The 24365-nt window shown below is 35.6% G+C and overlaps 1 protein-coding gene across 3 annotated transcripts in view; it reads left to right on the forward strand.

The window, feature by feature from the left end:
* atp8b5a (ATPase phospholipid transporting 8B5a) overlaps positions 1 to 23143 on the forward strand; it is a 32231-nt gene extending 9088 nt beyond the window's left edge. For 2 of the 3 annotated variants that reach the window (XM_067406223.1, XM_067406224.1), the window contains exons 2-28: positions 3045 to 3127; positions 3520 to 3578; positions 3947 to 4060; positions 5413 to 5511; positions 6447 to 6508; positions 8102 to 8174; positions 8322 to 8392; positions 8592 to 8674; positions 9405 to 9563; positions 9825 to 9913; positions 10258 to 10445; positions 10968 to 11176; positions 11338 to 11384; positions 11462 to 11627; positions 11723 to 11911; positions 11992 to 12107; positions 12432 to 12596; positions 13042 to 13153; positions 13548 to 13653; positions 14826 to 14967; positions 16182 to 16365; positions 17114 to 17337; positions 17455 to 17538; positions 18521 to 18766; positions 18850 to 18988; positions 20349 to 20479; positions 21411 to 23143. In XM_067406223.1, the coding sequence (XP_067262324.1) occupies positions 3085 to 3127; positions 3520 to 3578; positions 3947 to 4060; positions 5413 to 5511; positions 6447 to 6508; positions 8102 to 8174; positions 8322 to 8392; positions 8592 to 8674; positions 9405 to 9563; positions 9825 to 9913; positions 10258 to 10445; positions 10968 to 11176; positions 11338 to 11384; positions 11462 to 11627; positions 11723 to 11911; positions 11992 to 12107; positions 12432 to 12596; positions 13042 to 13153; positions 13548 to 13653; positions 14826 to 14967; positions 16182 to 16365; positions 17114 to 17337; positions 17455 to 17538; positions 18521 to 18766; positions 18850 to 18988; positions 20349 to 20479; positions 21411 to 21731 (3621 nt within the window). In that variant the 5' untranslated portion in view covers positions 3045 to 3084 and the 3' untranslated portion in view covers positions 21732 to 23143. Of the gene's footprint in view, positions 1 to 3044; positions 3128 to 3519; positions 3579 to 3946; positions 4061 to 5412; positions 5512 to 6446; positions 6509 to 6849; positions 6962 to 8101; positions 8175 to 8321; positions 8393 to 8591; positions 8675 to 9404; positions 9564 to 9824; positions 9914 to 10257; positions 10446 to 10967; positions 11177 to 11337; positions 11385 to 11461; positions 11628 to 11722; positions 11912 to 11991; positions 12108 to 12431; positions 12597 to 13041; positions 13154 to 13547; positions 13654 to 14825; positions 14968 to 16181; positions 16366 to 17113; positions 17338 to 17454; positions 17539 to 18520; positions 18767 to 18849; positions 18989 to 20348; positions 20480 to 21410 lie in introns of those variants that run through there. The other variant, XM_067406225.1, reaches the window with a different exon arrangement.
* The last annotated feature ends 1222 nt before the right edge of the window (positions 23144 to 24365 follow it).

Consider the following 24365-nt stretch of genomic DNA (forward strand, 5'->3'; position numbering starts at 1 on the left):
GAACACCGACTCATTATTGGCCGGCTCCTGCGTCAGCATCACACAAATGTGTCGTACTGCTCACGTGAACAGCGTCGGCCAATACTGAGCCGCCATTCTGACAGACAACCTGGAAGCGCTGGACATGCACTGGACAATCAGCGTAGGAGAATGACAGGGGAGAGAAGATAGTGTTGAATAAAGTCATTTTTTTTTGTTTTGTTTTTGCGCACAAAATGTATTCTTGACGCTTTGTTGTATTATAAACTTTGTATATTTTAAACTATTTTAACAATGTACCTTCCTGGACCTTCAAAGTGGTGTTTAAATTCATTGCTATCTATGGAGGAGTCAGACATCTCTCAGATTTTGTCAAAAATATCTTAATTTGTGTTCCAAAGATGAACGAAGGTCTTACGGGTGTGGAACAACATGAGGGCGAGTAATTAATGACATAATTTTCATTTTTGGGTGAACTAACCCTTTAACATTTATTTATTTATTTAGGTCAGCATTAAGAATTCAAGTTAGAATTTATATGAATATGGTCGCCATTTTTTCACCAGTTTAATCACAATTTTAATTCCAACCCACTGGAAGTTGAATTGGAATTTGAATTGAAATGACAGGATACTACCTTCAAACATTTAATTTTATTTACTTTGTCAAGCCATTATTCAAAGTCTATCTTAAATTTTCAATACATTTTAATTCTACTTTAGTTCAGTTTCAGTTCAGTCTATTTCAATTCACTATACAATACCTCATCCTGTTTGCTAATTTAATTCAATTTCAAAAATCTACTTGGAATTTACAAGGCAAGTGTGGGCTTGTTGGAAAGCGTGAGACTAAAGCCGGGGACACACTTAATGACATTCTAAGACTGAGCTCAACACATAAAGACGGTTTGCTTCGACTGAAGCAGATTAAAATACACACGGAATTAAACACCAACTGTAAACACCGACTGAATGTAACAGGCATGATCAGTTGTAAGTATCAAAATACGTTCATAATCGGCCTTACGACTGTTAAGTGTGTCCCCAGCTTAAGTGAATAATTTATAGTCAGTGATTAGTAAACCTGAAAGTTTTGCCTCTCTGTTTCTGTGGTTTGATTTTGTTTTTTTTTTTGCTTTTTTGCTTTTTCTTTACCTGCTTTTTTCATCTCCAGCTCTCCACACCTTATTTGGTCAAGCATGTCTTGCACACATAACATTTGTGTAATTGTATTTATTCAAATGGTAATATCAGTACATTTTATATTTGAGTTTCCTCATTGACTACTTTTTTTTTGTTGTTGTTGTACAGTGAGGTTACAGCCTAACCCTACTGTGGTGGCAGCAAGACAGGTGTTTCTGTACCATGCGTGTTTGCAGACATGCACTTGCATATGTGGTTTTTATATGTGCGTATTGTGGTCTGCACCTTGTCATTTTGCACCCCCTCAGATCCCCCCGTATTTGTTTCTGTGGTTTGATTGGACTCTATCTTTTTTCAACCACTTTCACATTTTATTCTTCGGTTCTCTCCAATTCTGCCTCTTTTCCTGTAAATCACTCCTTGCATCATATGCTCCCATGATGAATTAACTTCACAAAGTTTCCACATATGGCTTGGGTGTTGTCTCTGTCTTAGTATGCTGTAATTTTTTTTTTTTTTTTTTTTTTTTTTTATATAGTATCAGTCAGTGATATTTGGAGTGAGGAAAGTTCTATTTAGGTTTTTCAGTGCATGTTAATCATACAGTTTACAATGGGATGTAGACTCAAAAAATATGATAAATTATTAAAACTTTATGATTTTTTTTTCTTATTATACTCTAGATCCTTTTTTTCCATACAATGAAAACATACAGTGACTAGGCACAGTCAAATTTTAAAAGGACAAAAAAAAAGTGCAATACAAGTACTCCATACAACTTGTATTCTATATTCCAAGTCCTATGATTCTGTTGCTTTTCTGAAGAAAAGTAGTTATACTTTCCCTTTTGCCATATAGCTCTCAAATAATTGTTATATGGGCTACTTTTATGGTACATTTACTTTTTTCCTTTTTGGTCCTTTTGCTTACTGTCTGCTATCATTGAATGGAAAAGAGCACTTTGACATTTATTCAGCTAAATATCTCCTTTTACGCTCCAAGAACAAAGTCACGCAGGTTTCAAATTACATGACTGTGAGTAAATGATGACATAATTCACACATTTGGGTAAACTATCACTTTAAGTCTTCAAATTAAACATGAATGGGACTTGTACTGATTTGTAACTCCTTAAATATTTATTTTTCGGTTTTTCATAATGACTAGTTTTTTTCCCAGTGATGTGGACAGCGTAACCAAGCTGTGGCCACAGTGGAAAACAGCTCTTCCAGAGGTTCTCTAGCATGTGTGCTGTACATTTAAAACACACATTCTTAAACACACACACACGCGGTTTCTATAATTAACTCTTGTGCTGAAGTCACTCTGGAATTCTGTCCAATGGGCGGGTTTCATAAGTGCTGTTTCCTCAGATTCGAGAGTGTGTGTGTTGTGTAAGTGTGCATGCACATTACCGTTAAAAAGTTTATGGTCGGTAAGATTTTTAAAATGTTTTTTAAATAAGCCTTTTATGTTCACCAAGGTCGCATTTATTTTTGATGCAGTAGAAACAGTATTATTGTGAAATATTATAAAAAATGTAACTGTTTTCTGTTTTGATACATTTTTTTAAATATAATTTATTTCTGTGATGGCAAAGCTGAATTTTCAGCAGCCTCTACACCAGTCTTCAATGTCACATGATCACTTTTTATGTCTTTACCTTCCCTTTTTATCAATTTAATGCATTCTTGCTGATTAGAAGATTTAATTGCTTAAAAAATATATTGTTTGGTAGTGTATCAATGTGTTCATGTGTGTATGTTTGTGTAAAAGATGTGCCACAGCAATGTTTTATTCATTGGAATTTAAAAGTCAGGATGTCTTGGTGCTTTTATACAAACAAAAAGTGCTTAAAAATCATCACCATCATCAAGCAGTTCACACACTCTTTCTCAGACAAGCCTTTTGTTCTCTTTTCAGAGAAATGATGATTAATCCTTGAAAAAGAAGAAAGGAAGCCATGTCATTCTTTGGCTTAGACTGTATGCAGAAGAAAGAGACAGGTACATATATGATACACAGCTGTGTCATCAGAACACTGTCAAACCAAATCTTACATCAATCAAAAACAAAGTGTAATTTTTATGATGTTAAAGTATGGTAAAGTATGCAGAGAAAACTACTGTATAAGTAGCCATTCATTGGTTGATTCCCCCGATAAACTCTAACTGTGGTGCTGTCAAAACTGTTTCTTTTTAAGCATCCTGTCAAACACATTGTATCATACAATGGTGTGAGTTTGGGGTGTAACTATCTGTTTGTCCTATCAATGAACTTGCCTGACCCAACAAAATTAACCTAATCTAAAGCCTAAAAATGTAAATAGAGTTCTTATATAGTACTTGTTTCAAATCTGAAAGTGAATTTTTTTCTCTCTCTCTAAATTTGTTTCTAGAGGTGGAGAGGAAAATCCGAGCAAACGACAGAGAATATAACTCGTCCTTCAGATATGCTGTGAGTATGAAATCAGTATGACTGAACATCACTCTAATTCAAACCTACAAAAATGAACATTTGTGTTTTGTCTGAAGATACAGATGACCGAATGTGTCGTGATGACATTATATGGCGCAACCAGTTTCCTCTTAACAGATTGCAGTTATTTTTGATTCTCTTCTTTAAAAAAAAAATCCACAATCTAACACTTGTTATTTGTCACTGTGCCATTGCTTGTATTCTTTATTTTTGAGATTCAAATGTGTAAAATCTTACTTTCTATCTTATTAGGAAATGATTTAAAGCATGTGTGATCTTTAGACACGTGTAATATGTCTGCACAACACTATTTAACCATCTTTCATCTCTATCTTTTCTTCCTGAAGACCAATTCCATCAAAACCTCCAAGTACAACCCCTTTACTTTTTTGCCTCTCAACTTGTTTGAGCAGTTCCAGAGGATCGCCAATGCCTACTTCCTCTTCCTGCTTATCCTACAGGTTCGTCTCTCAGAGTTAGTTGACATGCTTACAAAGTTACTTACAGTTAATAAAATGTCTGTTGGTTGACCACCAATATAAAGCAGATATTAAGCAGAGAGTCTACTAATACTCTACTGACTAGTTGACATGTAGTTGCAAAGTTAGAAGAATGTCTAAAATGGACTATCAAAATAGTGTTAATGAAGTTAGATTCTTTGAAGAAGTTTCGTCAGTTTTACATGCAGTTTAGTCATACATATTGCGAAGAATGTGAACAAACATGACCTTAACTTCCCATATTAAGCCTACGCCCCACACATTCTATTACTAAATTACTGAATATGCAATAGTGGTTGTGACCCTTTAACCTTATTAGCTCACTCTTTATTAGCCTTGACTTTAAGGCAAGTCAGTTGACTTGCCAGCCATTTCTGTTAAACTCAATGGCAGCTCCATATAAAGTAATAAATGAACGAGGAAAGACAGAAATCTATGAAACTGTTTGTCATAATTGCATTAGCAATAACATTTTAAATCAGACGCGATGATTTTTCAAACTTATTTGAGTATGTTTTATATAAATTTCAGTTTTTCTGCTACAAAATTTTACATTTAATTAAATATGTGCAATAGTGTGTCTACTTCTCATGCTCTCCAATATAGATTATTGGTGTATGTTTTACACAAAAAAATCAGTTTTTCTACTTCAAAATTTCATGTTTAATTCAATGTGATACTTGCAGTTTCTTTGTAATTGTTTTTTTTATTATTATTTTTCATTTTCATTTCATTTATTTATTTATTTAAACAGGGACAGTGTAAAATATACATTAACCTTAAGAAGGAGAGATGCATTTTACCAGGTTGTAGGACAGGCTGATGTCAACAAATCAAGTTAATAATACATTTATCCCAAAACAGCATTAAAACGATCAAACCCTTCTTTCATTCCTCAGCATGCATTTACAAATATGCTCTCACATACACATCAATTACTAAACATTATGTGAACATGTTTGTTTTAGAAGAAGCCATTCTCTTTTTTTTTTTTTTTTGACATTTTTTGATTTTTACTAACAATTAATTTACTAGCAATTTCTGAGTGAATTTTTTTTTCTACTCCAATTTTATTTCACCACATAAAATGTAACCATAATTGAAATAATATCATAAATTGTGCATCTTAAGCTCAGATCATGCCATCATATTGTATAATATGATTTTTTCCCCCATTCATATATTTACAAGTGCACCTTCTCTGGCTCTGTACTGTAGCTACCAGTACGTTACTGGCATTTGCATTTATTACTTAAATATCACATTCCAGTATTCAAAGCACATTTCTAATGTGTGTGTATGTTGTATTGTAGGTTATTCCTGCTATATCCTCTCTATCTTGGTTCACCACTGTCGTTCCTCTGGTGTTAGTATTATCAGTGACTGCAGCCAAAGATGCCACTGATGATATTGTAAGTACACACATGTGACTCAGTGAAACACACTGAAGATCTATTCATTCTTTGTACATATTGCTTTCATTTTTCCGCTTCAGACTGGAACTAGCAAGATCTGACTGTGATTTGACTGTTTATGCCAAAGACTGTTTATTAAAGTTTATTGCTCTGTATTCCAGAAGCCCTTAATTCTGTTGCTTTATTTTGCTGTGGTTAAAGACTATGATAAAGCTACATAAGGGAAAATAAAGGTTATGTCTTCCATGTAAAACCACGTAGAACCGGATGAAATCTCATTAGTTTCCAAAATCCCTCTCTTCATAACTATCACATTGTACTTGGTAAGGAATATAAATTATTTAAATATTGTTGAATTCAGACTACAGTGTGGGACCCCCACTAATTTTTTCCAGTCCCCCTGTGATCCAGAGAACCCTCTGCTAGATCCCAAATTGAGCTACCTTTGTTTTCCCACGGTCTGGTTGGAAGTAAATGACATTTAGTTAATGAAAATGACAGCTTTTACTATAATACTCGGTACACATCTGATTTAAATGCCCTTTACTTTGGCACATGGCCATCATTTAATACTTCAAGCAAATTTCCTCCAAACAGCAGAAACTCGTAAAGCAAAAGGTTACGGGTCTGAATTTGTCAGTGGTGGACTGGAAAATCTGATACAGTGAACAGGAGCCACTTCAGCCACAGCTGGAATACAATAGTTCTTATGTTCCTGCTGAGTGGAGTGGAGGGGAATTAGGGAATTGCCCCTCCACTCCTCTTTCTCTCCTCGTTCATAAAACTGGGACGGGATAGTTTCTGGATGCAGCAAATCTTTGCATTTAAAGATTCATTTATCCCATAAGAGCTTCTGTTATCATTTTCTTTTTGCTTTCATATGGTTTCTTGCTCCATTATTTTCCTTCAGTATTCTTTTTATTTCTTTGCAGAATCGCCACAGAAGTGACAGGAAGGTGAACAACCGTAAGGTGAATGTGCTTATCAATGGAAAGTGAGTGGCTGTCATATTTATGTTTTAGTCTTACTTGTTACCTGCACACCTTTTCCATACAATTATTTTACATTTTTCCCCCCAGTTTTGAAGAAAAAAAAAACCCTGTAAGGTGCATTTACCTATACGGTGATTGGCTCTTTTAAAGGTGCCCTAGAATTAAAAATTTAATTTACCTTGGCATAGTTGAATAACAAGAGTTCAGCACATGGAAATGACATACAGTGAGTCTCAAACACCATTGTTTCCTCCTTCTTATATAAATCTCATTTGTTTAAAAGACCTCCGAAGAACAGGCGAATCTCAACATAACACCGACTGTTACGTAACAGTCGGGATCGTTAATATGTATGAGCCCAATATTTGCATATGCCAGCCCATGATCCCAACATTATGAAAGGCATTAGACAAGGGCAGAACGTCTGGATCTGCACAGCTGAATCATCAGACTAGGTAAGCAAGCAAGGAAAACAGCGAAAAATGGCAGATGGAGCAATAATAACTGACATGATCCATGATAACATGATATTTTTAGTGACATTTGTAAACTGTCTTTCTAAATGTTTCGTTACAATGTTGCTAATGTACTGTTAAATGTGGTTAAAGTTACCATCGTTTATTACTGTATTCACGGAGACAAGAGTCGTCGTTATTTTCATTATTAAACACTTGCAGTCTGTATAATTCATAAACACAACTTCATTCTTTATAAATCTCTCCAACAGTGTAGCATTAGCCGTTAGCCACCGAGCACAGCCTCAAACTCATTCAAAATCAAATGTAAACACCCAAATAAATACTATACTCACATAATCCGACGCATGCATTCAGTATGCATGACGAACACTTTGTAAAGATCCATTTTGAGGGTTATATTAGCTGTGTAAACTTTGTTTATGCTGTGATAGAGTCGAGCGCTCGGGAGGGGGCGGAGACCGCGCAATTTAAAGGGGCCGCAACCTGAAATCGGCTGGTTTCTAATTATGCCCCAAAATAGGCAGTTAAAAAAATTAATTAAAAAAAAATCTATGGGGTATTTTGAGCTGAAACTTCAGACACATTCAGGGGACACCTTAGACTTATATTACATCTTTAAAAAAAAAAAGTTCTAGGGCACCTTTAAAATAAAGGCAGGACTTCTATTCTTACAGTCACTCTACTGAGTGGTCATTTTTTTTTGTTTTCTATAAATGGTACGTCTACTTCTCATACTATCTCTGGTTTAATCTGGAATCTTTTGAAACAAATACATCAATCACAACAGGACGCAGCTGTACACACATAGAAAGGTTCTTCCTGTTGTTTTGACCTGTGTTCATGTATTTTGATGACACACACACTGAGTAATTACTAGAATGATGCCTTATATACTGTGTTGTCAGTTTTTAAGCTAGGGTTCTGGTTGTCCCTCATCATATTTAAAGAGTGTCATAATCAAGCAATCAAGAATGTGCATGCATAATTTATGTTGAGTTAAATAGAAACGAATGATGCACATACCCTTAGTGTTGCAACTTGTTGTAATCAGAAGAATGATGTGTTTTATATGCTAGACGTCATGCTTTTTTTCCCCCTCCTTCTTTTTCATAATAGACTGATAAGTGAGAAATGGATGAATGTGCAAGTGGGAGACATCATAAAGTTGGAAAACAACCAGTTTGTCACAGTAATACATTTAAAGATTTACATTTATATTACATTTACATGTAATGAAACTTTAATTTAAACTTTAAATCTTTAAGTAAAGATTCAGGATGAGATGTAAATTAATATTGAATTAAAATTACCTTATCTCTCTGCATCCTCATCACAGGCAGATTTGCTCCTGTTGTCTAGCAGCGAACCGCTCAACTTGATCTATATTGAGACTGCAGAGTTGGATGGGTGAGTAACAGAATAAGAAACAACAGAGGGATTGTTGTTGTGGTTTTCATATTTGAAGCTATATTGAATACATTTGTGTTTTCTTTTATGAAGCTGAAATTAGAAGTACACAAGTACACGATGGATTCTTTGTTTTTACTGTTGAAGTACTAGACGCCTGATTTTCTTTGTCGATTTTCTTTGTCATTTCTCCACACAGAGAAACCAACCTGAAGGTTAAACAGGCTCTGACTGTAACAGGAGACATGGGGGACAATTTAGAGGCTTTGGCTGCATTCAATGGTGAGGAAAAATAGAGAAAGCAAAAAGAATTTCTTGCTTGCTCTAGTTAATGTACCACTTTAAAATCTAAACAAAAATTTGGCAAAAAGTTGGCACAGAAGCGCTTCTGAAGTGGCATTTAGGTGTCTTTACACCAACTGTTTAATGCCGCTTAGAGGTGGCATAAATTAATTTATACCGCAGTGTTTTTTGCTTCTAGATGCTGAGGAGGGTCATGGCAGGCATGGTTTAGTAGCTTTGCATCATAATACTGAATTTTGAGCAGGCACAGACCAGACTCATCACGATGCCTTAATTTCGATAATAACGTTGAAATTATATCCTGAGCAAATGCCGATAAACCCACATTCCTCCATGATCATACTCCTTCCATTCATGTAGAGCCAAATGAGGAGGGGCATATCAGAAATCTAACCAGTCAGAGCTGTACAGGGCATGTAAACAGTCACTGACCCCGCCCACTCTGATCATTCTTCCAGCATCTCTCCTTCATACAGTGAATCCTCATTTTGTTTTGTTAGCTGAAATAAAAAGCACAAATTGCAATTGATATGTCAGCTCTTTTTCTAGACAATGTGATGAAATAAGCAAATTTACCAAAGACCAGATTTTCTGAACTGTGCTATTCAAGAAAAAGTTAACTTCAATGAAACACAACCAAGAAGTCTTCTCAACTTCCAAGTCTCTGAGAAATAATATTTTCGTCTGATCTTCTCTGTGCTTTCTTCAGGGGAGGTGTGCTGTGAGCCTCCCAACAACCGTCTGGATCGATTTACAGGCACACTGACATTCGGCATGCAGAAATACTCTCTGGACAACGAGCGAGTCCTGCTCAGGGGCTGCACTCTTAGAAACACAGACTGGTGCTTTGGCCTGGTGCTGTTTGCAGGTAATAAATTCCGATAGAAGTGTGGTGTGTATTCTGGAGCTGTCTGGTGTCGCAGTACAATTCTTCTTTATTACTACAGAGAATGTGTGATGTATGTTTTTAAGGAGGGAAAATAGTTTGCCAGTTCATAGACTAAACAGACTAGACAAAAACGACCCTTAAATAAATAATCATACTGGATTTATGATTGGATTCATTATAGTAGATTGCAGTCCTAAAGGAAAAGTGTGGTGGTTCATTTACAATATCTTATTTTTTCAGGCCCAGAGACCAAGTTGATGCAAAACTGTGGGAAAAGCACCTTTAAGAGGACAAGCATTGATCGACTCATGAATGTACTGGTGCTCTTTGTAAGTTAAATGTCTAATCTGCAGCTCTCTTTCACATGAAGATTTGCTTCACCTTTATTTCTTTAATTTTCTATAGATTCTGTATATTATGTATGTTTCATCTGGAGTAATGGCTGCTGAAAATTCAGCTTTGCCATCACAGGAATAAATAATATTTTAAAATATAATCAAACAGTAGTGTATATAGACAATAGAAAGTAACAGAACAAAGATAGAATGAATAAACAATAAAATATTTATTTAAAAAATTAAAGTCTATATTTGCTCATAATATTGCATGCAGTTGGTTATTGATGGTTAAGGAGAAGGTTGGTAACAGTTAACCTGTTGTGTTTTCTTTGTAGATTTTTGGTCTTCTGGCTCTGATGTGTATTATTCTGGCTGTCGGAAATGGGATTTGGGAAAACCATGCAGGGTCAAAGTTCAATGCCTTTCTTCCTCGGGAAGAGAACATAGCTTTTTCAGCGTTCCTCACTTTCTGGTCCTACATTATAATCCTCAACACTGTGGTGCCCATCTCACTTTATGTTAGGTAGTGTGTGTTCATGTATACTTGTTTGTGTGCTATAAGAAATAACAATTCAAACTATTTAAGGCCACATAAAAAACATTTTTTTTTACATTTAACATTTGGACATAAGTCATGTCACCTTTTATTTATATAGCTCTTTACACAATACAGATTTTTTCAAAGCAGCTTTGCAGTAATAAACAGGAAAATAATGACTCAATTATGCAAATAGAATTGAAATCTGCTGTGAAGCAGCTCTAAAAAGACAATGGTAAACAATATTCAGTTGAAATCAGTTCATTGTTGATTAATTTCAGTTCAGTAACTGTGTAAAGTACATCAATTATGAAATGAGTTCAATTCAGCAAAGTTTATGACTTGGGACTGTAGTACTCGTAAAATGAAGCCTGTTGGCTCTAGCTCTTCTGTCTTTTTTCAATTAAACTTTTGTCAGTTTGTCAATTCAAATTGCCATGCTGATGCAACAATTTTGCACTAATTTAGAAAAGAATGTCCTTTTCATTCTCTGTGTTTACATTGCAGTATGGAGGTGATTCGGTTAGGCAACAGTTACTACATCAACTGGGACAGGAACATGTATCATGCTCGAAGTGGCACGCCAGCTGAGGCTCGAACCACAACACTCAACGAAGAGCTCGGTCAGATCAAATACATCTTCTCAGACAAAACCGGCACGCTCACCCAGAATATCATGACCTTCAACAAATGCTCCATCAACGGGAAATCTTATGGTCAGGACCATCTCACATGCATGAGTTGTTTATTATATTTATAGGCCTATATTATTTCAGCAGATTGCCAATGCAGTCATCCTGAGACATAAAACTCCCCTGTTGTGATCAAACAGACAGATACTGTTTGAACTTAAAAATGTGTTTTCTCTGCCCTACAGGAGATGTTATTGATCACTATAGCGGACAGAGGCTGGAGATCACAGAGGTAAGAAGCAAAGTCTCAAACAAACACAAGGATTTTTAACAAGTCTGCTGGGTTAATGAGTTCCAGTTTTATAATAGGAAATGACACCAGTGGATTTTTCCTTTAACCGGCTTGCGGACCCAAAGTTCCTCTTTTATGATCACAGTCTGGTAGAGGCTGTAAAGCTGGAGCTTCCAGAAGTTCATGCTTTCTTCAGATTACTAGCTCTCTGTCACACTGTTATGGCAGAAGAGAAAAAGGAGGGTAAGTGATTGTGCATAACATGCCTTTCCTTTCAACATACTGTATGTGTACGGTAAACATGAAGTGCATTTTCTCCCTTCTGTTTTGCTCTGTAGGTGATCTGGTGTACCAGGCCCAGTCTCCTGACGAGGGCGCTCTGGTCACAGCCGCGCGTAATTTCGGCTTTGTGTTCCGCTCGCGCAGCCCTGAGACCGTGACCATAGAGGAGATGGGAATTCAGAGGAGCTATGAGCTGCTAGCCATCCTTGACTTTAACAACGTGCGAAAAAGGATGTCTGTGATTGGTATGCACACTGGCATTGGCTGGCACCAATTAAGTGATAAAGAAGAATTTCTTCTCACATAGTTTGTGGTTTCCTTTCAGTTCGTAATCCGGAGGGCAAACTCTCCCTGTACTGTAAAGGAGCAGACACCATCATATATGAGAGACTACATCCCTCCTGCAGCAAACTGATGGAGGTCACCACAGAACACCTCAATGTGAGTCAACACCAGAGGGCGCTAGTGAGAATACAAAAAGATTGCAAAACAAATATTTGTTTGTCTTTCTCACATTATCTCACACACTTTAGACAATACAGCTCTATTCCAAAACCTTGTAAGCTGCCTTGGCTTTCTGTCTAGATGAGCAGTAAACCATTCCCTAACTTAAACAGAACCTTATAAGCATGTGAACTCCATAAAAAGCTCTGCAGATTTCCTCACAAACGGATTTCTCGTCATTCACAGTTGCATATGTTATACATCTTACCCATTAACTTTATATTTGATGGTGAGTGAATCTTTTTCTCTCTAACTCTGTAGGAGTTTGCAGGAGAGGGGTTGAGGACTCTTGTTCTAGCATATAAGGATTTGGATGAGGAATATTTTTCAGAGTGGAAACAGCGCCACCATGAGTCCAGTGTGGCACTGGAGGACCGGGAAGAGAATCTGGACAAACTATATGAGGAGATAGAGAAAGATATGATGGTATACACACTATACTAAATATATCCAGCACCATACTGTTGTGTATATATATATCAAAATATCAAGTGACTAGCTTATCATATAAATTATTAAAATATGTGATAACTAATTAAAATAATTAAAAAAAACTTATGTGACATGAGGTATTTTCAGTATTTTTTTATCCCAATAATAAAAAAGCACAATATTTTTCTTAGATTACTTTGCTAATACTTTCTTTTTAATCATATAAATTGCACTAAATGTAAACATTATGTCATTTGCCTGAACCTGCTTTTGGTCTGTGCTCACATAATATGCATGGTAGCCATTTGGTTTTGTTTACCAGCACCATTTGAGGTTATAGTTTGATGCTCTGTTTAATTCACCCTCAATATTAGCTATTTTTTAGAATGTGAGGCTAAAGTGCTTGTCATCTCTTCTTCATCTTGTCCTTTTTGTGTAGTTAATTGGGGCCACTGCCATAGAAGATAAGCTTCAGGATGGAGTTGCTCAGACCATTGAACAGCTGGCCAAAGCAGAAATCAAAATCTGGGTGCTCACTGGGGACAAGCAAGGTGCTTCATCATTTAATTCAGCCATTTCTTTCTGCTATTTGTGTACCCTTTTCATATCCCCAGTGTTATTTGGAAAATTGGAATTTACTGACATTAAAGTAAACCCAAGTCTTTTACTGTACTTTCATGAACACAATCTCTTCCCGAAGACTTAAACACAAACTTCTATGTTTTGCATTATGAAAGTGCAATGATTTAATTATGTAATGTAATGAGGTCAGTGCTTGTGCCATTTATAATCATTATGTAATGTAATGATTACCCACCATGTGTGTGCTCCTGTGTTCATGTTTGGCAGGATTGTTAATTAAGTTCCTTTAATGATATATTACCAAAAGGCTCTCTGAAAACTTTAATAAAACAGTTTACTGTACTATCTGTCTTTCTCTAACAGAAACCGCTGAGAACATCGGCTACTCATGTAACCTGCTGAGGGAGGAGATGAACGACGTGTTTATTGTTGCATCTAACTCACCCGAGGAGGTCAGACAGGAGCTGAGGTAATCTACTCCATGCAGATGACATCATATGTATCATGTACTGAAACACATGGGCGAAGGCAACATTCCTCATTTGGGTGGGCCTCCAAAAAAGGGTGTTCTAGGGAAATTTAAAGGTGCCCTAGAATTAAAAATTTAATTTACTTTGGTGTAGTTGAATATCAAGAGTTCAGATGATCAGTGAGTCTCAAACACCATTGTTTCCTCCTCCTTATGTAAATCTCATTTGTTTAAAAGACCTCCGAAGGACATGCGAATCTCAACATAACACCGACTGTTACGTAACAGTTGGGATCATTAATATGTACGCCCCCAATATTTGCATATGCCAGCTCATGTTCAAGGCATCAGACAAGGGCAGAACGTCTGGATCTGTGCACAGCTGAATCATCAGACTAGGTAAGCAAGCAAGAACAATAGCGAAAAATGGCAGATGGAGCAATAATAACTGACATGATCCATGATATCATGATATTTTTAGTGATATCTATAAACTGCCTTTCTAAATGTTTCGTTAGCATGTTGCTAATGTACTGTTAAATGTGGTTAAAGTTACCATCATTTCTTACTGTATTCACGGAGACAAGAGCCGTCATTATTTTCATTTTTTAAACACTTGCAGTCTGTATAATTCATAAACACAACTTCATTCTTTATAAATCTCTCCAACAGTGTGTAATGTTAGCTTTAGCCACGGAGCATAGCCTCAAACTCATTCAGAATCAAATGTAAACATCCAAATAAATACCATATTTTTGAGATTATACATGCTGCATGATGAACACTTTGTAAAGATCCATTTTGAGGCTTGTATTAGCTGTGTGAACTTTGTTTATGCTGTTTAAGGCAAGCGTGAGCTCCAGGGAGGGGGGAGCATGAGAATTTAAAGGGGCCGCAGCCTGAATAGGCGCATATTTAATGATGCCCCAAAAAAAATGAATAAATTGATGAGGTATTTTGAGCTGAAACTTCACAGACACATTCAGGGGACACCTTAGACTTATATTACATCTTTTAAAAAGACGTTCTATGGCACCTTTAAATTATCTAAATGTAGCTTGTGAAAGCAATTTTTGCATGATTCTTTTTCCTCCTTTTGTTTTTAAATATTTTTTTGTTTTTTAACATTGTTGTTCTCATAGTTATATTTATATTGTCTCTCTTTTGAAAAGGGATGCCCGACTAAAGATGTGTCCTGATACTGAACAAGATAAATTTCTTATTCCTGAGATTATCCTGGGTAATACACCTAAAGTAGTTCAGGATGAAAAAGTAAATGGAGAGTACGGACTGGTGATAAATGGACACAGTCTGGTGAGAAATACTGTCTCTTTCTCTTCTCTACACATCGGTCTAATGTCTTAATGTGATGCTGCTCTTGGTACTAATATGGGCGTGACTGCCCAGAGTGAAACCATCTCATTTCCTGTATTTATGTATATGAATGTTACAACAAAATATCTGAGTAACTTTTTCAGCTTTGTTTAGTAGTTACTAAACAAATGTTTTCCCATTTATTGACTGACACCTCTCCTAACATGACTGTAGTTCACTTCTAAATGTTAGCAGACATTTACTCATCTCACTTGCACAAAAACAGATTCAGTATTCCTCAAAATGAATAAAAACTCTGAAATGCAATCTCAGAATATTACTCAATCTTGCATTACTTTATACTTTATTTAAAGGTGCAATGTGTAAAATTTGGGAGGATCTATTGACAGAAATGCAATATAATATACATAACTTTGTTTTCAGCAGTACATAAAGAGCGTACATAATGAACTGTTATGTTTTTATTACCTTAGAATGAGCCATTTCTATCTCATACACTGTGGGTCCCCCCTCCATGTCAAGTCCCCATATAGCCATTATGCACCGGCATGTTTCTACAGTAGCCCTAAACGGACAAAAAATCTACCGAGCACGTTTAGTCACTATGTTGTTGTTTTTCTAAATCGTTCGTGTTTTTAGAGGCAGCTTACTTCGTCACTACGTTGAATACACACAAAGTAGTTGTAGTAGTCGTGGTTTATTAGAAGCAGAGACCGTTCTTTGTTAGAAGTAAGAAGAAACCTCATTGCTTCACACAGGCTACTCTCTGCTCTCTCAGACGATAACATGTCGGCCAGACGGCCACTGTAGCTTCTCCAAAAGGGAGGGGTGTGTGCCATTAGTTGCAGTTCGCAACCTCACCGCTAGATGCTGCTAAAATTTACTGCACCTTTATTTAATCTTACTTTATTAGCCTGTTGACCTTTTGATGATCCAGTTCAACCATACCATTAAGCAAAAATGACTTTAGTTAAACAACACATTTGTGTTTAATTTTTTGTTTGTTTTATTCAGTCTGAAAGAAAGTAAAGCAAAAGTAACGTAATGCATTACTTTCCATAAAAAGTATGAAATTAGTTATCTTTTTTGTGAGTAATATAATATTGTAACATTACTTTTTAAAGTGACTTTCCCCGACATTGTGTTACTGTGTAACACTGTAATGTAGTTGTCTGGGATCTTTGTGTTTGTAGGCGTATGCTCTGGAGAGCAACGTGGAGCTGGAGTTTTTGCGGACGGCGTGTATGTGCAAGACGGTCATCTGCTGTCGGGTGACTCCTCTGCAGAAAGCTCAGGTGGTGGAGCTCGTCAAGAAATATAAGAAAGCGGTCACTCTAGCCATAGGAGATGGAGCCAATGATGTTAGCATGATTAAAGGTGAATTCAGCATTGCAGCAATATGGATGTATGATAAAACAAACATTCTTAAAAAACTTCTTTGTGTTGTTTTATTATACAAAATGGAATTTTAGACAGAATGTGAAAATAATTTAAATGTTTCTGTGAGTATTAAATCAGAATTAAAGTTTGTAAGATTTAATCCTTGTCAGTAGCATTGTATTATTTTTATACTATTAGTATTTATTAATATTTTTAGAATTTTTTTATTATTTTTAGTGTTTATTTTAATGTTAGTTTGTTTTTGTAATTTGTATTAGTTTCTTAATATGTATTTTTATATATATATTTTTTTTATTTGAGTTTTAGATTTAGCAGTTTTGGCACTTCAGTTTAGTTCAGTTATTCAGTTATTTTCAGTTATTTTCGTTTATTTTATTCATTTAAGTTTTCATTCTTATATTTACTTTTTTTTTTATTTCAGCTTTCAATTACAGAAAACGATTTTTAATAGTTTAACAACACTGTAGCATTGAGATCTGTATGCTAGTGTACTACTAAAAGTACTTCAGCAGATATTATTTATTTATATATTTATTATGTGCCCAAAAAATTTTCTCTAGAAGAAGTTTATGTAAATTATATGCCTCCAGCAAGTAGTAGTAAATAATGGTTAATGATTTTTCAGCTGGTTGCAAAAGATAGCTATTTATTGTATGTTTAAGCTTTATTTTTAATTTAATTATATTTGTATTAATCATATTGTCTTTATCCTCTCTCTCTGCAGCGGCTCATATCGGTGTGGGTATCAGCGGTCAGGAGGGGATGCAGGCAGTGCTGTCTAGTGACTTTTCTTTTGCTCAGTTCCGTTTCCTGCAACGCCTCCTGCTGGTACATGGGCGCTGGTCATACCTGCGCATGTGCAAGTTCCTGCGTTACTTCTTCTATAAGAACTTCACCTTTACCTTTGTGCACTTCTGGTACGCATTTTTTTGCGGATTTTCTGCTCAGGTGAGCCAATCACAACAGAGCTGAAAACAGTTCATCTTTCTGTGCAATTTCCCTCGCAAAAACTTCGATTAATATAAAAATATATAAATCTTTCTTGATTCTTGCATCTCTTTCTAGACAGTATATGATGAAGGCTTCATCACTTTGTATAATTTGGTTTACACTGCCCTGCCTGTTCTGGGAATGAGTCTGTTTGACCAGGTAGGATATGTGTGTGTGCGTGTGTGTGTGTGTGTGTGTGTGTGTGTGTGAGTTTGTTTATATTACATTGTGGGGACCAAATGTCCCCACGATGTAATATAAACCTGAGTTCACCTACATCATGGGGACCAGCCACCGGTCCCTACAATGTAAATTAATTAATAAAAATACTAAATGATGTTTTTGTGAAAAAATAAAGGTGTGTTTCCTGTGATGGTTAGGATTAGGGTTAGGGGTAGTGTAGGGGGATAGAAAGTATAGAAAGTACGGTTTGTACAGTATAAAATGCATTGCGGCCTATGGAAAGTCCCCGCAATTCACAAAAACAAACGTGTGTGTGTGTGTGTTATATGCATAAGAATGGTCCTTCATTAATCAAAACTGGGTTATATCAGTCTTTTCAAGTCACATTTATTTATACACAGCTTTATTTAATATCAAAGCAGCTTTAAAAACAATAGTAAAAGGTCATTATTCAGTTGAAATCAGTTCAGTATTGATTCAGTTCGGTTCAATAACTGTGTAAAGTACAGTCATTATGAAATGAGTTCAATTCAGCTATAAAGCAGTTCATTCATCCAGCTAATTTCTCATCCAATAGTGTCAGTGCAGTCAAATCGGTAATATTGCTGAATATTGAGTGTCATGTAAATGTATTAAACTTGATTCCATAACCAATTTTAAACCAAGCTGTTTTATATGGCTGGTGTATATCTGTATTAATCAAAATTTGGGTCATGGAAAATGCACCATAAATAGACCATTTATTTATTTGTCTGTGTATGTCCAAACAAATGCAATTCTGATTGATATTGCATTCAGACAGTTGTGAAGGAACATATTTTTAGAGCAAGGAGTGGACTTTTTTCATATTAACCTTCAATATGTCACTTCGCCATGCTCTTGTGTGTTATTATTGCTAGAAATGGACTGGTTTATTACAATGAAATATTACTTAATATTGTTTTTTATGTTTCTTCAGGATGTGAATGCTGGCTGGAGTCTCGAGTTCCCTCAGCTGTATGTGCCAGGGCAGTTGAGCCAGTACTTCAGTAAACGTGCTTTCATGATGTGTGCACTTCACAGCTGTTACAGCTCTCTGGTGCTGTTTTTTGTGCCTTACGCCGCTGTATATGACACAGTGAGAGATGACGGACGAGATGGTGCAGACTATCAGTCGTTCGCTCTGATTACTCAAACCTGCCTCACTGTCACTGTTTGTGTACAGGTCAGTTTAACCTTGCATTGCATGTGTGTGTTTTCACTAGTCTTCACTAATTTCAACTCATTTCTGCTCTATTTTCCCTATAGTTGGGGCTGGACCTCTCATATTGGACTGTTGTTAACCATCTCTTCGTTTGGGGAAGTTTAGGAATGTTCTTTTTCTTGACATTTGCCATGTATACCGATGGACTTTACCGGTTACGTCCATCTTCTTTTGCATTTGTAGGTAAGAAGGATCAACTCCATACAATTTTTATTTTTGACTCATCATTGGGTTCAGAGAGTCAAAAATAAGTACGGTCTCAGACAGGTTTGTTGAGTAGTTTGCCAGGTCTACTTGGGTAAATGGAAACCCTACTTAAAGATGTTGTTCCACATTATTAAACAAGTCACAGTTCTCATGCAATATGGAGAGGAAGAAAGATGATCACCATGAAATGGTGCAATGTTGTGCAAAAGGCATAAACAACTAATATTGTGTGAAACTGAATGGAGATTATTGAACTCTCATAAGATTTGTGAGTAATTTACAGCACAAGAGAAATGTTTCTCTTTGTGAGGTTTGGTTTGGAGTGGCTGAAATGCAACTTTACGCACAACTGCCAGCCTGCATGAAGAGCTTCTTGAGACTCCAGAAGCACCAGCAGCTTCAAATACCTGTTTGCTGCTCAACACTGGCTTTTTTTTAATAGCTGCCCTTTTAATACAATTAATTTTTTTGACAAAAACTTACTAAGCCTTTATCTGACTGAGTTATCTTGTGCTGTAAATTACTCACAAATCGTATGATAGTTCGATAATCTCCATTCAGTTTCACAAAATATTAGTTGTTTTCATGCCTTTTGCACAACATTGAACCATTTCATGCTTTTCATCTTCAGTAAGATCTTTCTTCCTCCCCATATTGCCTGTGACTTGCTTAATAATGTGGAACATCTTTAAGTATGTTTCCATTTACCCAAGTAGACCTGGCAAACTACTCAAACCTGTCTGAGATTGATACCAGTTATCTAAAAAGATATGGAAAATAAAACCAACAAACAAACATGGTTATATGGTTATTTTTGCATTTTTACACATATATATATATATACACATATACATACAGTCAAACCAAAAATTATTCAGACACTTTTTACTAGTGGGTGCAGGACACTAATAGATCATTTATGTAAGTGAGGATCGCAAAATAAAGTAAAATGTGACATATTATACCCAAAAATTCTTCATACAGTGGACTACCAGTACACTTTGACCTGACCATGTTTTGCTTAAGTGTTATCTGACATAATTAAGATTTTTTTTTTTCTGACACAGTTTAACTCTGAGATCTTGTCATATTTTATTACCTTTTTATATATATATATATATATATATGTATATATTAGCTTACATCTGTGAAATAAATTGCACAAAGTCATTACTAGATTTAGCTATTTGTACTATTACTATTTAGTTTTTCTTTGACTATACTAACTATATACTATATTTTGAAATGTGTTGAAATATTACATGCTGTTTTGCATACTAATTTCTATTCAGTAGTGTGAATAGAGTGCATACTATGTGTTTGTTGTGTTTTACAGGAACTGCCCAGAATTGTCTCAACCAGTCCAACGTGTGGCTGACTGTTGCATTGACAGCTCTACTGTGTGTGTTGCCTGTGTTTGCTTATCGGTTCCTCTACACCCAGATCTCTCCTACAATCAATGACAAGGTATAGAGTTACTTCACTCTACATCACATTATTGATCTTCATTATACTGTAACACACACTTCTGTTTACTTACAGAATTACATTTTTACTCCATGAACTATTTGTATGTATAATTCACTTTTCAGCTCACTTTTCACTCAATTTGCACATTGGCATATTCTGAATATTCAGTGACTGACTATGTTTGCATGCACATCAAATTCCATTTAAGTTCTATATTCAGGTTTCATCCATATTCCAAATACGATATTTTAAATGTACAGACATCATAATATGCCTGTATACATGTTTGTTGTAAGTTTGCTGGTCTACAAATGCATGTTTCCTTTCCCGCTGTTATTTCTTGAGATATTCAAGATGCTGCCATACAGTATGCTCTCTTATTAGTTTTATCACTACTTGTTACATGATAATTTAATCAGGACTAACAATTCTTAGCTTCAAAAGTGCCTGATAAAACCACAAAATGGTCATTCTCTCTCTAGAAATGCATTGGTTTTTCATTTATATCTTAATGTTGCAAGATAAAATGTATTTTTTTTTTTCATTTTGTTCTGCAGATAAAAAATGTGAAACTGCACTTTTTTTAATTCAGAATAGTGAATTTCTGCAGAATGCAGTGATTGTCTCTCAAGGAATGATGCATTCGGATTGCAGTGTGTACATGACTCAGTACTTGACTCAGCACTAACTGTAATTTTGCCAAATTCTGTTTAATACTGGAGTATTGCCGTGCATGTAAATGTAGTCATTGTGAGTAGCTGAATGAAAGAGGAAGACAGAATGAGAGGAATTATGCAATATGCAAATTATAGAGTAAATTGTGGTAGTATAATGAGTAAAAGAGTATAAAAAAGTGTCTCAGTGTTTGATGAAATGGATGGACAAACAATGAACAAATGAATATTTCCCTCTTGGTTGTTAAATACAGGTGAGGTATAAGGTGTGTAAGATGAAGGAGCCTGCTCCTCGCCCACGACGCGCCAGGCTCACCCGCAGGAGCACGCGTCGATCTGGTTACGCCTTCTCTCACGCCCAAGGTTATGGTGACCTCGTGACCTCTCGCAGATTCCTGCGGCGACCTGCACCCGCTCGCTCCACGGGCTTCACTCCTACAGGACGCTCTCCAGGGTTTAAGCCCACAGGTCGGTCTGCGGGGTACAGCCCGGTCGGCCGAGAACAGAACCCAAAACAGAAAGTAGAACCCACGTCACTGCAGATGTTCCGTGCTGTTAAAGACTCTTCCTTTTGAGGGTGCAGCTTTTCATTCAGAGCTAGAACCAAAACCTTAAACACCGTTTACAGGGTTTGAACTCTTGAGGACCATTTTACAGCTGCTGTTTTATGTTGATATGTATAGCAGTATATACACACACTAAGAACAATGATTCCTAAATGTACGAAATCTTGTGTAAGAGACACACTTGTCACTCAAAATGCATTTGTGGTTTACAGAAAGTGAATTACCCATCATGCTGAAGGACAGCAAGTACTGTCATCACTACTATGGGAATGACATACATACTGGACTGTAAGAGAACAGAAAACAATGAAAGCACACCAGTCAAGGAAGTCAAAAAGGAGATTGCTCAATTCAAAATACTGTTTCCTGTTCTTTTCTTCCTCCAGGTACTATGTCCACTACTGCCGTTTGACATCCTGAGATCAATATACACCACACCAAACATTTTATAATAATTTCATAACTTAAAGGGGTTATATCATATTTTATCCTTTTATTTCCTGAGGTCCATTTATAATGTTTATCAAAAAATATTTACACCCAAACTGTCATAATTTAGATTTTCATGACCATTTTCCTCCCTCTCTCTGGCTCTTATTTTGCTTCTGTACCTTTAAGAGCTCTGTAATAAGGGCCGCCTTAGCATGTGAAATGAGTAACAATGCTGAAATCCGGCCATCAAATAGTTAAGACTGGACTGACGTGATCAAGGACCTTGTTAAAAATAAATGTCAGCCGCTCTTTACTAATTTTGGCAAACGTTGGAAGTCGATGCAGAGTCACACATGCTATGGTAACCCACAGCCAGAAAAAGCACCACATCTCAAAGGCTTAACACATCTTTCAATCTTAACCAACTTATTATCAGCTAAAATAAACATATCTTATTCTTCTGGTGTTTAGGAATAGTAGTATCCCACTTCCTCCTCATTATTTCACTGTGACTAGGCAGTCCAAGCTGCTAAATAGGCATTTATTGTTGGTAAATATTGGGGGGTTTTGTGTATTTATCACTTTGACATTATAAAAAAACAAGAGGTTTTTTTTTTTTTTTTTTTTTTTTTTTTTGAGAAGGACAGGAGTTTTGACTTCTGAAAGTATGTTTACAACATTTCAAAAGATCAAGGAACATTTTTTTCATGTTATAACTTTTACTCAGAGCTGAAAAGAAAACACAATTCATAGTATTAAATACCTATAGAGTGCCTTGCATATGACTTTGACTTAAAAAACAAAAACATTGTTAGCACAAGGAATCTACTTTTTAATTACAGTTCGTTCATATGGTTTGGGAACACTGCACAATTATTTTTTTATAAATGTATTTTCAATACAGGAAACTTCAGAATTCAGCTTTATTCTGTATACTAATATATATATATATATATATATATATATATATATATATATATATATATATATATATATATGTATATATATGTATATATATATATATATATATATATATATATATATATATATATATATATATATATATATATATATGTCATATCCATAATCAGATTGTACTGTACTATGCAAACCCTTCTGTAAAAGCAACAAAATATTTTATACAAATAAAATGCATTTTTACACTTCTTTTTTCAATATTGTTTAAAAGTGTAAGTTTGACCAAGGTCTGTTCAATTATACACAGATGTTAAAAGTTCGCCCCAAAATTAATATTCTGCCATTTATTATTCACCCTAATGGCATTCCAACCCAAAAGTTTTTAAAGTAATATTCTGGCCACTCTGCAATATAATGAAGTGAATGAGAACTGAGGCTGTGAGTATAGATGCCTCTCGCAGTTCAAAGAAATAGGGCTGGGCAACCAACTCAAGCTCCTCTTCTCTTATATCGAAATCCTTCAATATTTCTTTTTAAAAATTCTCATTTTAGACTTCTAATTTGTGACTGGTGTTTTCTTTTGCTCTCTCCTCTGTGTTTCCGCATTCATCAATAAGTCATGCATCGGGTCAGAGGTCACTCTTCCATCAGAATTAGATGTGCGTATGGCTGTTGCCAGAAGTTAGTTATTATAGTTTATAAAGTTTTACATATGGATATTTTTATTACAAAAATGCATTGCTTAACTTCAGAAGGCCTTTATTAACCCCCTGGAGCTGTGTGGATTACTTTTATGATGGATGGATCATGGATGCACTTTTTTGGGCTTCAAAATATTGAGCCCGATTCACTACCATTATAAAGTTTGGATGAGCCAGGATATTTTTTTAATATAACTCCAATTGTGTTCGTCAGAAAGAAGATAATCATATACACCTTGCTTGAGGGTGAGTAAATCATGGGATAGTTTTCATTTTTTGGGTGAACTATCCCTTTAACTACTGCGACCACTTTCTGTTCCACATAAGAAAGTCAGTCTTACGGATGTGGAACAACATAATGGTGAGTAAATAAATAATGGCAGGATATTGATTTTTGGGGTGAACTATCCCTTTAATTCCTTTAATTTTTAATATTTGTTTTAGTTATACTGTATCCCTCCTTGTTACTAAACACTTTTAACCTGAAAGCATTATCATATTAAAGATAGACTGATTAAAAACACAAGAGCCAAAAAGTATTTGGACACTTCATACAACACCTTCAATGCAATAGTGCCATTACATTTGATCA

This window comes from Chanodichthys erythropterus, chromosome 13, assembly GCF_024489055.1.
Source record: "Chanodichthys erythropterus isolate Z2021 chromosome 13, ASM2448905v1, whole genome shotgun sequence".
Classification (NCBI taxonomy): domain Eukaryota; kingdom Metazoa; phylum Chordata; class Actinopteri; order Cypriniformes; family Xenocyprididae; genus Chanodichthys; species Chanodichthys erythropterus.